The following is a 16,947-nucleotide window of genomic DNA, read 5'->3' on the forward strand; positions in this document are numbered from 1 at the left end:
TCGGAAGAGATATCGCATGCTTTTTTAGGGCTTGCGAGCCTCGATGTGCTGCCGATGCGCGCTCCCGTGTGAACGCAAATCGGCAGTGAAATAAAGAGGGCAGCCAAGACTTAATAGTGCAGATCTGCACTATATAGTCCAAATTGTCCCTCTGCATGCCGTGAGATGCGAGTCCCATCATCGGTGGTGAGCCCAGGTGCCAAAATATGCTCTGGGTCAACCTTAAAAAGTAGCAAATAGCAATGTACAGTATAATAGTATGGAAGTCTGTTAATGGCAATAAATGAAGTATTTGCGGCTCTTAAAATCTGTCAAACGGCTCATAACATCAGAAAAATCATAGAAAACAAGTGTTATTCAGCAAATTAAAGGGTTGAAGAGAAAGACTCCAGAAACAGCTGTACCATATAATAATAAATATATATATATATATATATATATATATATATATATATATATATATATATATATATATATATATATATATAATTTATTAACAGTTTCTTATGTATATATATATAGCACACACATATCCCGCAGCGCTTTACAGACAATATGTCAGCATTCACATCAGTCCCTGCCCCAGTGGAGCTTACAATCTATATTCCCTACCATATATACACACACACACATTAATTCTAGGGTTAATTTTGTGGGAGCCAATTAACCTACCAGTATATTTTTGGATTATGGGAGGAAACCGGGGAAAACCTAGGCAAGCATGTGGAGAATATACAGACTCCGCACAGATAGGGCCATGGTGGGAATTGAACCCATGACTTTATATATATATATATATATATATATATATATATATATATATATATATATATATATATATATATATATATATATATATATATATATATATATATATATATATATATACACACACACACACACACATATACACACTTCCAACTGTAAAGCGCAACGGAATATGCTGCGTTATATAAGAAACTGTAAATAAATAAATAAATAATGATAAATACACATACAGTAGGAGCAAGTTTCATCTTTGCTCCTTTGACCATGGCTAGCCATGGCTATCCATGGCTATTCTATTGTTCTCAGCTGCTATACAATACGTATTGCAGCTGAGAACAATAGAATAGACATGGCTAGCCATGGCCAAAGGAGCAAAGATGAAACTTGCTCCTACTGTACACATACTAATGATGTATCCTGCACCAATAGCAACAATACTTTAGTTTCTACATCATTATTTTTTTTTTTGGAAGGGGGGGGGGGGGGGTAAAAAGGCCACATAGTTTGGGAGTGATGCTAAAAGGAAATGTCTTCTGCAGCATTTACAATTCTCAGTTGATCATCTTGTTAATTTCTTGAGCATGCGCCAAGACTGTTTCCAATAGATACAACATCGAGGGAGAGGACGAGAAACACAAGAAAATACACATACCAAGAGAAATTATACTGAATGTTTCATCCAAAACACACAATTATTTATTTATTAACAGTTTCTTATATAGTGCACACATACAGTATTCCGCAGCAATTCATAGAGAATATGTGGACACTCACATCAGTCCCTGCCCCAGTGGAGCTTACAATCTATATTCCCTACTTGTTGGGAGCCAATTAACCTACCAGTATATTTTTGGATTGTGGGAAGAAACTGGAGTACCCAGAGTAAACCCACGCACATATGGGGAAAATATACAAACTCCACACAGTTAGGGCCATGGTGGCAATCGAACCCATGACCTCAGGGATGTGAGGCAGTCATGCCAACCATTACAACATCCATACTGCCCCACACCATGCAAACCATAACACCATCCGTACTGCCCCATACCATGCTAACATTACACCATCCGTACTGCCCCATACCATGCTAACCATTACACCATCCATACTGCCCAAATACATTCATATGTTTATTCGCTGCTGTTAAATAACCAAATATGGTATTAATTACAAAGTCCTAAAATATTCCAGCAGTATTTCTTGTAGTTGACCTGCGCCCCGGGATAGTACTACATGTTGCTGGGTCAGCTGCTTGTTCGGACAAGGTTCCTCTCCTTGTTTTATATACAGCAAAATAATTAAATGAGCAACTGTTAAATATGGATGGAATAATAAAGATGGCAATCTCACAACTTTTATTCCTCTGATATATCAATATAGTGATAGTAAGTGGGGGTTTGTGAAGTAGGTCAGTGTATTGTGATCCTTAACGCGTTTCAGCCCAAAGAAGGCCTTCCTCTGGGAGTTGTGGATAGTATGTCGGTACCATGTCAGGCTGTGAGGGGGACTTAATGACAGCATCTACTGTATATTATACCACCATTTACCTCACCTGTATATTTGTATAAGGACATATCAAAGCAACAAAAGTTGTGAGATTGCTCCGCACGCAGACCATCTCCATTATTCCATCCATATTTAACAGTGTAACCAAAGGCTCGCATAGGGGTCCCCAGCACTGTTCCTCTAGTTATTTTGCTAAAATATTCCAACACCATGGACAGCACAGAAATTCATGTACACATAGGCCCTTATTCAGATCTGATCGCAGAACAAATTTGTTCTCAAAATGGACAAAACCATGTGCACTGCAGGTGGGGAAGAGTGAGTTATTTTGTTTCTATGCAGGGTAAATACTGGCTGCTTTATTCTTACACTGCAATTTAGATTTCAGTTTCAACACACCCCACCCAAATGTAACTCTCTCTGCACGTTATATCTGTCCCACCTGCAATGTACATGGTTTTGCCCATTTTGAGAACAAATTTGTTCTGCGGTCAGATCTGAATAACTTTATAGGTACTTTTTTAAAGAACTACTCTAAATATTGGTGACTGAAAAAAAAAACACTGACATGAGCTACAGTATGGCATGGAATCTATCAACGCTGGAATCTCACATGAGGTCATCAAAAGTCATTCTTCCACATGCAAATCATTAAATCGACACCTGGAAGAAGACTACAAAATGTGGGTAACTTCTGTGTCAGGTTCACAAAACAATGGGTGACCATCAAACTACTGGCATCATCATACCTCCCAACTTCTGTGTTGATGAAATAGTGCCCGAAAAGGGGCGGGGCGTATGCAAATGAGGGTGTGGCTTATGCTAATTAGCCGTGACCTCATTTTCATACGAGAATAGACGCTGTGCGCATGCGTACAGCGTCTATTCTATTAGATTGGGGGGTCTCCCAACTGCCACCCCCCGCAGCGGGACAATGCCTTCCGCGGGTGGGACAGTGGGACAGGACCCAAAAATCGGGACTGTCCCGCTGTAATCGTGACAGTTGGGAGGTATGCATCATGAAATACACTCCTCAAATAAGCAAATAAATGGTGAAACAGGATAGGAGTTGTCCTTAGCATTACAATTAGCAATTATCATTAAACTTTCCGGTACTCTTTACCTAGCACGGCGCCCACGATTTTGATCATGGGCATCGCAGGTAAAAAAATCGCGGGCATCGCCGGCATTGAATGCACTAAAAATCGGGTGCGATGCGACCGACGCGATGCCCGCGATTTCCCATAGGGAACAATGTTAAATGTCTCAATTGACCCGATTTTCCTGTTCAATGCCTCAATTGACCCGATTTTCCATAGGAAACAATGTTAAATGGCCCACAGAGGCCAAATAGCCACCCTGAAGTGTGAAATGGCCCCCACAATTGTTAACGCCACCCCACGATCAACGTGAACCCGAAGCGTGGCGAGCGCAGCGAGTCCGCGAGGGGCAGCGGTACACGTCCTACGACCTTTTCATACCCCCACTATCCACGTCGGCGTGGAGTTGAGAATAGAATAGTGTGGCGAGCGCAGCGAGCCCGAAGCGTGGCGAGCGCAGTGAGCCCCGCGAGGGGACGCGGATACCTTCACAGGTAAACGCGTCCCTTCGCGGGCTTCACAGGTATCCGCGGGGCTCGCCACACTATTCTATTCTCAACTCCACGCCGACGTGGATAGTGGGGGTATGAAAAGGTCGTAGGACGCGTACCGCCGCCGCTCGCCACGCTTCGGGTTCACGTTGATCGTGGGGTGGCGTTAACAATTGTCGGGGCCATTTCACACTTCAGGGTGCCTATTTGGCCTCTGTGGGCCATTTAACATTGTTTACTATGGAAAAATCGGGTCAATTGAGGCATTGAACAGGAAAATCGGGTCAATTGAGACATTTAACATTGTTCCCTATGGGAAATCGCGGGCATCGGGTCGGTCGCATCCGATTTTCTAGTGCATTCAATACCCGCGATGGCCGCCGTGCTAGGTAAAGAGTACCAACTTTCCTTCCAAACAAAATGACTGAATGAGTGCAAACCACACTAGTAAAAAAAAAGTGCCCCACAATAGAAGAGAAACACCAGACACTTTATTCTGTCGAAAAAAAAGCACTTAAGGTGCCCATACACGGTGCATTTTTCGGGTGCGATGCGCACTACCGTGCACATCACATCGCACAGCACAAAAAGTCTGCGCATCATATCTAGTACAGAACGCACAGTGCTGTAGCACATTGTATGCTTTTTCTACTAGATACAATGCAATCTAGTACTAAAAGCATGGAGTTCATTGCACCGTGTATGGGCACCTTATGACCTAAAAGTGGGTGGTCACACCTACTGTACAGTCTGTTTGTTGTGGACATAGTGGACTGAGGCAGTAGATGTATGAAGCAGTGATAAGAAAGGAGAAGTGATAAAGTGAGCTCCTAACTGTCCCTTTTTAAACCCATTATGTAACTTAACAGTCTGGAGCTGATTGGCCGGTGATAAAGTATCAGCCATTTTATCACTTCTCATCCCTTATCACTGCTTCATACATCTACCCCATATTACCTTATGTCACTCCTCAGCAGTACACCCGCTGCATTCAATGCGGCCGGCGAGGGGGTTAAATGGCGGGCATTATCGAAAACAAGCAACCCTCGCTGTTTAGCGCCAGCCACTCACACTATTTAACGTTCCAGGGGAATCCTTGCTGTCAGATGATGGCGAGGATTGCCCCAAACATTGAGGCTCACTGCTAATGCTGGGAACCAGCTGCATTTAGCCACGAGCCTCGCTGTTTTAGCGGCTGCACATGCCATTTCCCTGCCGCTACAAAAACCCAGCGAGGTGGAAACGGCGTGTGCAGGGGGTCAGTTGAATACTGACCATGTGAGCTGTGACAGCAAGCAGTCAGCACTGCTCGCTGTCACAGCTCACAAAAAACATTGAATATACCCCTGTCTGTGTTCTTTGCACCACTGTACTTGTTCATTGCCAGGTATGAGAAATACATTAGTCTTATGCATTGCAACCTGACAATATCTGGCTCTGTCAGTTTTTAATGAAAATGGTTGCTTGTAATGGCTGGAATTTGAAATCAATTCAACAGCAGTTACACAAAAACATAGAAATTGATGGCAGAAAGTATCAATTTGTAATATTGCCCTAATTGCTCACACTTAAGGTCCACACACAGTGGGCAACTATGGCTATGCCCAGAGTGTATGGACAGCGATGATCGCTATCATCGCTGGGGGGGGAAGCTTCTCAGTGAATACATACTGAGCGGCTTTCCCCCTGCCTGGCGCCGACGGCGGGGGGAGGGCGGCTTTGCATGCTGTTTTGAGCGACTTTCAGCTCAAAGTCATCCAGTGTGTATGGGCCTATACAAACTACGTTTAACTTTTTGATGCAACAATATTTTTTGACCAGCATATTTTTTTTCCTTATGAAGGGAAGCCCACTCAATACTCCACAGAGTTAGTATGGAAATCACACCCAAGCCAACAGTGCTGTGAGGAAGTGATGCTAACTATTACACAACCCATAATGCGCAATGTTCTGAACTGCACAAAACTCCACACGGTTAGTATTACTGCCTCACAGCACTGAGGTCATAAGTTTGATTCCCACACTAACTATTACACCATCCACACTGCTCTACTGTTGAAATAAATGTATAGTTAGGATATCACCAGCCTGTTATTCACACTTCTACTTACTGTAGGTTTCACACATTTGGTGAGGTTTGTATTACAGAAAGTTGGGCTTCCCAGGATAGCTTCACCTTAGGCACTACAGCTTGTGAGCTATCTATAAGTGGAGTTGTCTTACTCGCTGAAGCTGCTGCCTCACCAATCATTTTCAAAGTCAAATCAATCTCACTTTGCGATAATACTGTATAAACAATAATGTAATTGTGTGAAACACAGGCAAACCAGCCTGTTTATATACGACAGTGCCTAGTCTGGGATATTAGATATTAAATTATGCATGACCCATGCATGGAAGAGTTGATTCATAATGTTTTGAATCCCTCTTTTCCCCAAGTGTTACAGTGTATTCTATACAGATGGAAGTGGATAAAAAGTAACTGAGAAATCAGCTTTATGTATGGTAGCTGCCCACAAAAATGAAGCAACAGGATGTATTTGAGGGCATAAGTCTTGTCACTTATGAACAATGGGGATATTAGGAGCTGATTGGCTGGTACTTTATCACTCTCCATTGCATCAATTCTCAAGCTTTAGTACATCTGGCCCCAAGAGTGACATCGGTTGTCTCTGCAAATACCATCACCGGCATAGTAGAGGAGTCTTTTAAAAGGACTACTTCTGTAAATTCAACACTGAGAGCATGCACATGTTGTGGGATAGGGATTCGAAGATCCTTTCCTGTAAGAATGCCTCCATAGGTATCCGGTCCCTCGACAATGTCTAGGTCGACACTTAAGAATGGTCAAAATACCTTAGATCAATAATGACCGATGATCGACACAAGGTTTTTGTTTAGATCGACTTGGTTCACACTTTATTATCCATGTGGTTATAGCGTGAGAATATAATAGTGTGTCAACTGCAGCGGGGCACCACGCCCGAAGCATGGCAACCACAGTGAGCCATGCGAGGGGAAGCGGTACACTTATACCCTGTCCCTGTCGGCAAATATAAAGAACTCCTGTCGACTTTTTAACAGTTTCAGTGGTGTTTTTTTTTAGGGAGCACTGCCCACTGGGTGAGTTTTTTATGGGAAGCGCTCCCTAAAAAACCACCACTATCTCCCCGGGTCCAGGCAGCGCCGCTGAACCATCAATCAGCCTCTGCCCGGCACTGCGCCCCAGCTCCCCAGCTCCCCATCCCTACATGCTCCGACCCGGCTTGCCCAGCGCTAATCACTGCCAATCCCGATAATTTTCCAGGCTTGCCAGCTTGGGCATTAAAGCATAGCCCGGAAAATTCTTGGGATTACCAGTGAAGGGGTTGTGTCGACAAAGCCCATGTTGAACACAAGCTTGTATCGACCTCCTGTCAATGTAAACCTACGGTATGTCAACCATTTTTAGATGTCGGCCTAGTCATTGTCAACCATTATTGGTTGACCTAGACATTGTTGACCCCTATACCATAACCAATCAAAAAGTAGTTAACGTCATCTGTGAATGGGGTAAGCCAAAGGAAACAAACTACTTGGTTAATACTGTAGCTTGTATTGTCCAATAACAATAATGGGGCCTGCGATCTGCAGCATTATACAGACTTTTGCTGTAGATTTCCGTGCAATCTCCAGCAATAGGAAAGAATTACAGAAATTGTGGTTTCTGTGTTATTTATTGAAACATTGGCTTGATAAATACTGCAGTTCCCTAAAAAAATCAAGTTGACTCAATGTAAATGATCTTTTGTTAATAATTTGTAATTTACAGAACATACATTAACTTTCTCACTGGTGTTTTTTTTTTTTTTAGGGAGCACTCCCCAAAGGGCAGGGTTTTTTTTGGAGAGCGCTCCCACTTGCTATGTCTCCTGTAGCCAGGCAGCTCTGCTGTGCACTATATCAGCCGCTGCCCGGCCCTGCCCCCGGCAACCTGGCTGTGTGGCCTGATGTTAGCAAGTTCACACCGCACACAGCCAGGAGGAAGGAGCCGGGGCCGGGCAGCCGGAGAGTGGCACAAGCTGAGCTCATGGCTAGCTCAGCGGCATTGCCCGGCGCCAAGGAGGGTGAGACAGTGGCAATCCCAGAAATTTTCCAGGAATGCCAGTGTTACCACTGAAGCATAGCCTGGAAAATTTCCGGGAATGCCAGTGATGGGGTTAAGCCAAACGTATTAAGCCTATGAAAGTACCAGCCAATCAGTTACATGTTAATGACAGTTAAGAGCAGATTGGCTCATATTGTTAAGCCTATAATAATGTACATCTGCCCCTTTGTCCCTTATTTCTACATTTCAATTTTAACAGCAATAACGCCATTAAGGTTAACTTTTGTTTTGCTGTTTTGCTCAATGCGTGCTCATTGAGAGGGAAGCTTGCATTACTAAAGTGAAGCTTGATTACTTAAGTGAGTTGGAAACTGAAGCAGGTGAGTTAGAATACTGAAAAAGGTGAGTTTGAACATAGTCTAAATTTTCATATTCTGTTTTATTGTAATATATTCATCTTCTTTCTATCCTATTGTAACCTGTTGCTCAATTTTGACATTTAAATTCATTGTATCTATATTTTTCCAACATTGTATGTCATTTTTACTCATTCACTATTATTTTCTCTTATCTTTGCCACACATTTATCGCACCCTGTTTCCCTCTTCACGCCTGCTCACATTTGCCTCACTTCTGACCTTCTCTGTTCCCTTCATCCTCTCACTTGTTGTTGTTTCATACTTAATTGGATTACTCAATCAACCTGATTTTACCCACTGGTCTCCTCTCTGACAGTAGTTCCTTGCCTGTTACCTTCTCTCTCACTCTGTTTTCTACCAAATCTACTACAGACGCTGTCTGTCCTCCCAAATCCCTCTGTCTGCTTTCACTAACCTACCCTCTCACCTTCGGTTCCTCATGGCTGTTAATCTCTCAACTTCACTTTCTCCAACTGCTCCTCCCCCCTCCCATCCCATACCTATCCTGACCACTCGCCCCCGCACCCCCACCCTCCCAATGACCCCCCCTCGCTTCTGCAATCCCAAAAACCTTATCCACATAAATACACAACCCACCCCCCCTCTTTCCTGTGCACTATGGAACGCCAGATCCATCTGCAACAAACTCCCTGCCATCCATGACCTATTCATCTCTAGAGCATTCCACCTCCTTGCTATCACCGAGACCTGGCTCTCCACCTCTGATTCTGTCTCTCCAGCTGCTCTCTCCCACGGTGGCCTCTCTTTCTCTCACACTCCCAGGCCTGACGGTCGCCAAGGTGGCGGTGTGGGTTTTCTCCTCTCAGCCTCATGCACCCACAGTGTCATTCACCCTGAACCCTCTCTCCTTTTCTCCTCCTTTGAGTCTCACTCTATCCGTCTATACTACCCCTACCACCTCCGTGTCGCTGTAATCTACCGCCCCCCTGGCCCTATCTCCCAATTTCTTGACAACTTCGCCGCCTGGCTTCCACACTTCCTCTCCTCTGACCTGCCATCTGTCATTCTTGGTGACTTTAACATCCCCTTGGATAACCCCGCTGATCCTGGCACCTCCAAACTCCTCTCTCTCTGCTCCTCTCTTGGCCTATCTCAGTGGACTACCTCTCCCACCCACATCCAAGGACACTCCCTCGATCTCGTCTTCTCTCGCTCTTGTTCCCTTACTGACTACACTATCTCAGCTTTTCCTCTTTCTGACCATCACCTCATCTCCTTCTCCCTCACTGCTTCCCCCTCTCCCACCCCCCCTCCCAAGCGCATTGTCTCACGGCATAACGTCAACACACTTGATCTTGCTGCCTTCTCAAACACGCTGTGTCCTCTTCTCGCCCCAATCGCCCTCATGTCCTGCCCGAACCTCGCTGCCTCCCTCTATAATGACACCCTATCTTCGGCATTGGACTCTGCCTGCCCTCCCTCCTCTATCCCCCTTCGATGCTCCAACCCCCAACCGTGGCACTCACCTATCACCCGATTCCTTAAAAAGTGCTCTCGCACTGCTGAGCGCTTCTGGAAGAAATCACGCTCCCTTGCGGATTATCTCCATTTCAAATTCATTCTTTCCTCCTTCAGCTCTGCCCTTGCTCTGGCCAAGGAATCCTACTTTAAGTCCCTCATCCTTTCCCAATCATCCAATCCCCGCAGGCTCTTCGCCACCTTCAACTCCTTGCTCTCCCCCCCTCCTCCAGCTCTTCCGTCCTCCATCGTAGCCGCTGATTTTGCTACCTACTTTTCAACCAAAATCTCCTCTCTCAGGACTGCCATCACTGCTGCCATGACCTCACCCTCTCCCTCCTCCCCTCCTACATCCCCACTCCCCTCCTTCCAACCCCTGTCCTCATTTTACCCCACCACTGCTGCTGAAGTCCACTCTATCCTTCAATCCGCTTCTCCCTCCACCTGCCCGCTTGATCCTATCCCCTCCAATATTATCCGTCGTCTCAGTCCATCAGTCTGCTCTCACCTGGCTCACCTCTTTAATCTTTCCCTATCCTCTGGGATCTTCCCTTCCTCCTTCAAACACGCTCTTGTCTCCCCAATTCTCAAAAAAACAAATCTGGACCCCAACTCTCCATCCAACTACAGGCCCATCTCCCTCCTCCCTTTTGCCTCCAAACTCCTAGAACGTCTGACCTATAATCGTCTCCTAAGCCACCTTACTGCTAACTCCATTCTAGACCCCCTCCAATCCGGGTTCCGCCCTTTACATTCCACTGAAACTGCCCTGACCAAAGTCACTAACGATCTACTATCGGCTAAATCCAAAGGCCTCTTCTCTATCCTCATCCAGCTTGATCTGTCGGCTGCCTTTGACACTGTTGACCACCCTCTCCTGCTCAACACCCTCCGCTCCTTTGGCATCACTGGCACGGTCTTCTCCTGGTTCACCTCATACCTCTCCGATCGCTCCTTCTCCGTCTCCACTCCGAGCTCCTCCTCTCCTACTACCCCCCAGCCAGTCGGTGTTCCCCAAGGGTCAGTCCTTGGCCCTCTCCTCTTCTCCCTCTACACCACCTCTCTGGGCACCCTCATCAGCTCCTATGGTTTTCATTACCACCTTTATGCTGATGATACCCTAATCTATCTCTCCTCCCCCGACTTATCCCCATCACTTCTGTCCAAGGTCTCCGAATGCCTCACGGCCATCTCAGCCTGGATGACCCAACGCTTCCTGAAACTAAACATGGCTAAAACTGAACTTCTAATCTTCCATCCCCCGAACATCCCCTCTTCTCCCACTATCTCCATCAGCATTGGTGAAACCGAGATCACGTCCACCGACCAAACGCGCTGCCTCGGTGTCATCATTGACTCCTCCCTCTCTTTCACCCCCCACATTCGTGCTCTCTCACAGTCTTGCCGCTTTCACCTACGCAACATCTCACGCATCAGACCATTCCTCTCCACTGACGCGACCAAAATTCTCATTCACTCTCTTGTCATCTCCCGCCTTGACTACTGCAACATCCTTCTCTCTGGGCTACCTCTCACCCGCCTCGCACCTCTCCAATCCATTCTTAACGCTGCTGCTAGGCTCATCTTCCTCTCCCGCCGCTCTACCTCCGCCTCCCCCCTCTGTTTATCTCTTCACTGGCTCCCCATTCCTTTCCGAGTTCTCTTTAAACTCCTCACCACCACCTACAAGGCTCTCTCCTCCTCCACAGCTCCCTACCTCTCTTCACTGATCTCTATCCACACTCCCTCCCGTCCTCTTCGCTCCATCGCTGACCGCCGACTGACCTCTCACCTAATCACCTCCTCCCACTCCCGTGTCCAAGATTTCTCTCGCGCTGCCCCCCTGCACTGGAACAACCTCCCGCCACCCATCAGGCTATCTGATTCCCTTACCTCCTTCAAGCGCTCCCTCAAAACCCACTTTTTTCGACTAGCCTATCCCTCCTCCTAACCTCTTTTGATCCTCCTATCCTGCCTCCGTTCCCCTCCGTTCCTACTTATCCTATTGTATTTCGTTCGTCCACCCACCTATTTTTAGTATGTTAACTCTTATGAGCAGGGCCCTCCTTCCTCACGTACTCACCCTACCTCATTACCTCACCTGTGCTCCTGTCCTGTTCTTCCCTTCCTCTACTTCATCTTCGGTCTCCTTGACTATTTTGACACCTACTTCTGAACTGATGCTGATTTTAGTTCTACCAGCTATACCCCTATTTATACTGTATCTTTCTACACACCCTGTACGTTACCTTGTAATTTTTTTTTTTTTTTTTTTTTTGCTATGTACGGCGCTGCGGACACTTTGTGGCGCCTTATAAATAAACGTACTACTACTACTACTACTACTAGGGAGGGGGGTTAGCATACTTCCTGAAAAGGTGTCTTGATCCTGAGCATCGTGATGCCGCTTATCGTCCTCCTGACTGCAAGTATCTCAAACTCTGGGATACCAGTATAATTTCAATTCTTGTAGGTTATCTTTATATAAAAGGATAGTGGAAGAGGCTATATTGTTTTACTCAGAGTTCTTTATTTGGGCAGCAAGGACGGTGTAATGGTTAGCATTACTGCCTCGCAGCACTAAGGTCATGGGTTCGATTACTATCATGGCTCTAACTGTGAAGAGTTTATATATTCTCCCCATGCTTGCGTGGGTTTCCTCTGGGTACTCCGGTTTCCTCCCAAATTTCAAAAATATACTTGTACTGTAGGTTAATAGGCTTCCAACAAAATTAACCCTGTATATGTAGTAGGGAATATAGATTGTAAGCTCCACTGGGACAGGGACTGATGTGAGTGCTATGGAATATGTCTGCGCTATATAAAATAACTGGTAAATAAATAATAATAAAACAGCACCACCTTGATAGTAATACCAATGAACTTAATAAATTAAATAATTCCATAGACAATACTGATCTTGTACAGTATATGTACATTTCCAATGTACCAGTATACAGAAACTCACGTGTATTTACTGTGTAAGAAATATAATATACTGTACATATAAAAAGGTGAAAAGTCAGTTAAGAACATGCAGAGAACATATTTTCCTCTGCATAGAACAGACTGACACAGTTAACTCTGAATGGGAATTAGAGATTTCCTGCATTTGAAATGCATTAAACTTCAATCTCCATCCTCAGTAGCTGTAAGTACATGAAGGCAGTTGCTGTTCTCAGCCTAAGAGCATCATGAACTGTGTTGCTTTAGTGAGGTGTAAAGCAGGGCAACAATCATTATTCGAGGATGACCCAAAAAAAATAAATAATTGAAAAAAGGTACCAGCCATTGAAAAAAAAAACCTATTTACTCAACCAATAAATGATGTCTTGGTCTGATGTGGCTTGTGACTACAATCCGGTACAAGCCAATTTCCATGTACATTTGCTAAGATTAAACCCATTGTAGAAAATAAAACAGAATACAAACAGCAAGATTTTCACAAGAACCAAGCCAAACATACCATAAGCCAGCAATAAAATCCAGGTTTCAATATTCATGGTACAGTAGCTACTGCATTACATGGATAAGGATATTAATCAGTGATCACATTACCACAACACATATGTATTTGAGAATAACACACCAAACCAATACACATTTATCCACAAATCTACTGACGACCACCAGCCTTGGAACAGTTAATACGCTAGCCCCAAACACAAATTAGCAAGGGTCATTATTCAAAATTTCCTGGCAGCAGAGCCCTGCACTAGATCTATCCATCCACAAGATTTCCCTGGTTTCAAAGACAGAGGTTTTCTAGAATAGATCTGGCACCATTTCACTGCCCCAGTTTTGAATTTTGTACTGAAAGCCTTTGATAAATCCCAATAGGATTCACCAGCTCATTCAAACCTTAAAAGTGGACAAGTAGATCTGGGAAACAATCTTCATTTCACATGAGCCTTAATTGGGCAATTAGGTGTGCTAACCCAGGTAATGTGCTGTATAAAGATTATACACATGCAGTATATAGTATATATATATATATACATATACACACACCTGCTCTTAATTGCAACAAATCTATTTTGTAGATTGGGTCAAAATTGTAAATGTAAATCTTTATTAGAGGTGGAAGCGGTTTATAAATCATAATAGGCACACCAACCAAGGATGGGTGATGGATTGAGCTAGGCAATAACCACAAAGCCACAAGTGTAAACTCAAAGTCTTTACTGAGGTCTTGCCATCATCAGCAACTTAAGTGATGGAGCCAGAGAGATGTATAATTCATGTTCCCACCTAGACCCTGGGCTGCTGGAGAAGTCCCCATGCTTACATGCTCAGGTTGCTGTGCTTTGATGAGCACTACATAAATCATACCCTGCACATTGCTGCCTGCACCTGTGCGGGAGAAAGTAAGGAGTGTACAATAAACCCAAACTGTGACCACAAGGATCACCCTACAGTGAATGCTTTGGTCCAAGAGGTCTGTGCTGCTGACAAGCTATAAACACTTAAATAAACACATTTCTCCAACGCTGAAAAAAACTAAACAGGGAAAAAAAGATACAAAGTACAATACCTTTCATCCAATCCACTACTTGACTCGGAGACCATTTACTCACTGGTTCCATAATTAAAGCCATGTTAAACTTTGCCAGTGCTTGACAGTCCCCAAATCACAAAATATATATATATGTAACCAAGCTGAGCCTTGTTAATCTTCAGCCTCCCAGGCTATGGGGTTGCTAGCAGCAGCAGCAGTACAAGAGCAGCCTTTGTTAGGAGCAGCCAATTCTCAGGCTGAGTAAAAGGCAGCTGTGGATGTCAGCAGTGGCGCTCAGTGCATGCTTCCATAGGCAGCAGCATCGGTTCCCAGGCTGCTGCTACTGCTGGACAGATCACTCCCCTCCACACACTGAGCACAACGTTCCACACCAGTCACTCAGCCCCACCAGTGCTTCCCCTGCTGTCAGCTTTCTCCCACCACCTAGCATCCCTCCCCTCCCAACATGACATCATCTCTCCACTCCCAGGCACAAACACTAAAGATTCCAACACCAAAAACATGTATATTTATATAAAGAAGCATTTTCCTTTTATTTCCTGTGGCTGGGAATAGCTGCTTAGATACCAGTACAACAAGCTCGCTGGTGCAGAGCCTGTGTTATGTGATAGCACAAAACGCTGCTACATATGCTGTATTTTATCATTTGTTCTGGGTATAACAAATTATCAGAATAAAACACCAGAAATAACATTAAAGATTGTCTAATATAGTTATGTACATAGACTTTATTTTTTAGAATATATTTGCCTTATTTTTATAATACTTGGTCATTTGTGAAGTTTTTGTTGCTGGATACACTTTATAAAATATAAGCTGTTGTATGATTGCAATAGTTACCTTTCATGAGAGAAAAGAGCAGTCTGTCATAAAGGGTCTAATTCAGGATGGATCGCATTAATGATCCATCCCACAGTTTCAGGATTAACGATTACACGCAGGACCTAATGGGTCCTGCGATTGCATCTGCCTGATTGACAGGCTGAGACATTTGCGGCAAGAGACTAGGGCGGAGGTCGTCGGTGATCGGGATAATGCTGCCCATACACTAGGGCAATCTGATTTCCCTTGAAATTCTCCTTGATAAATCGCACCTGAAGTGATTTTTCCCCCCATTCGATGTGCTTACAACCATGTGATAAATTGCATGCCCCATGTAACCTAAAATCAGGTGATGTAATGAGGGATGGGCTATCTAGAGGTATATATTCTGACAGATCGCACATCGCATTATGATAAGTCACCGGATGTCAGCAGCCCGCCCACTTCCTCCAGAGTGTCCGGGAGCCAGGCCAACATTCGCAAGGTGGGGTTTGGTGGACTTGCAAGGCTGCTAATTCGCAGCCTTGTGAATTAACCAGAATAACCCCCTATGTTCAAGTTCCAGGTATATACTGTATTTGTTAATGGAATGATTTGCTTCCCTCACTTTGGGACTTATACTGTACGGTATGCACACCTTAGTATGTCTGTTTGCTTAATATACCCAAATTTGTAATCTGCTTGCCCACAGAAAAAATATGTACACACCTGTCTATAGATGTGACATTTGTTCCTAACTTCCTACTTATGCACCGAGAGGCTAAATGGGAGAGGGAATGGGCATGCAAATATAGACCAAATACAGTGAGGAAATGTTTACATAATTGTGTGGTGAGGGAGACTCTCACAGAGATGTTCTGTACAGTACAGTACCAAACCTGCCAATAGACAGTATCATTTACTGGTGCACATCAATACAAATGAGGTTTCTAATGTCGTCAGCAGTAGCTTTAGGTGTTTTTTTTTTTATAAATTCTTTATTTCATGAACATTTTCAGCATTACAAAATAAAAAGGTAAAATCAAAAGCATGGTATTCACAGGAAAAGGACCAAATAGTATCATAACAGTCCATCATCATAAGAGAGACAGATCAATGTACAGTATATAATAAAGTCTTTCTAATTTCAGCAGCAGTAGTCCGAGATCAAAAAGAGAGAGAACCATGTTCTTATATAAATTTAGTTATTTGTGAAAGAATTCTCAACAAATAATGTGTATTGATTGTAAATGTAATTGACAGGAAGCCGGAGTTTAGAGGGTGGTAATAACCTGCCATGTTAGGGTGTCAGAAAAAATGCAAGTATGCCGAGACATTTTTGATGAGAGTCTGTAACATCAGTGACGACTGCTTCAACCCTGTCTCAGTTGCAGATCAGTGGAAGCATCAGACTTAACGCCCCCATTGACTACATGATTTGGGCCCGATTTCACCCGATTCCGGTGGATCGGGGCAAGAAATCGGGGAAATTGGCCAAAATTGCAAGTGTATGGGGGTGTGCTGTCCCATGCGCGTTGGAACAGAGTTGGAGTTCGGACGGGCTGCACATATGATAAATGTTATTTGAAGCCATCAGGGACAGATCATAGGTGCTTGCATCCAAATAGGCGGGAACTGGGTAAGCAGAGCGTCGGGCGGTGGCTGGCAAGTGGGGTGCAGCGAGCAGCTGGCGAATTGAAAAATCCTATTCAAAAGACTGGGCAGCAGCTGATCAGCCAATCTGTGGGTGCCCAGTCTTTTGAATAGGATTTTTCAA

The 16,947-nt window shown here is 44.4% G+C and overlaps 1 protein-coding gene across 5 annotated transcripts in view; it reads right to left on the reverse strand.

Moving 5' to 3' along the window:
- The window catches only part of CNKSR2 (connector enhancer of kinase suppressor of Ras 2), a 326,527-nt gene extending 311,736 nt beyond the window's left edge, over positions 1-14,791 (reverse strand). For all 5 annotated transcript variants that reach the window (XM_083172470.1, XM_083172469.1, XM_083172468.1 and 2 more), the window contains exon 1: positions 14,385-14,791. In XM_083172470.1, coding sequence (XP_083028596.1) covers positions 14,385-14,448 — 64 coding nt within the window. In that variant the 5' untranslated portion in view covers positions 14,449-14,791. The remainder of the gene's footprint in view (positions 1-14,384) is intronic.
- Between the last annotated feature and the right edge of the window lie 2,156 nt (positions 14,792-16,947).

Source organism: Crinia signifera, chromosome 2, assembly GCF_055691185.1.
Source record: "Crinia signifera chromosome 2, ASM5569118v1, whole genome shotgun sequence".
NCBI lineage: Eukaryota > Metazoa > Chordata > Amphibia > Anura > Myobatrachidae > Crinia > Crinia signifera.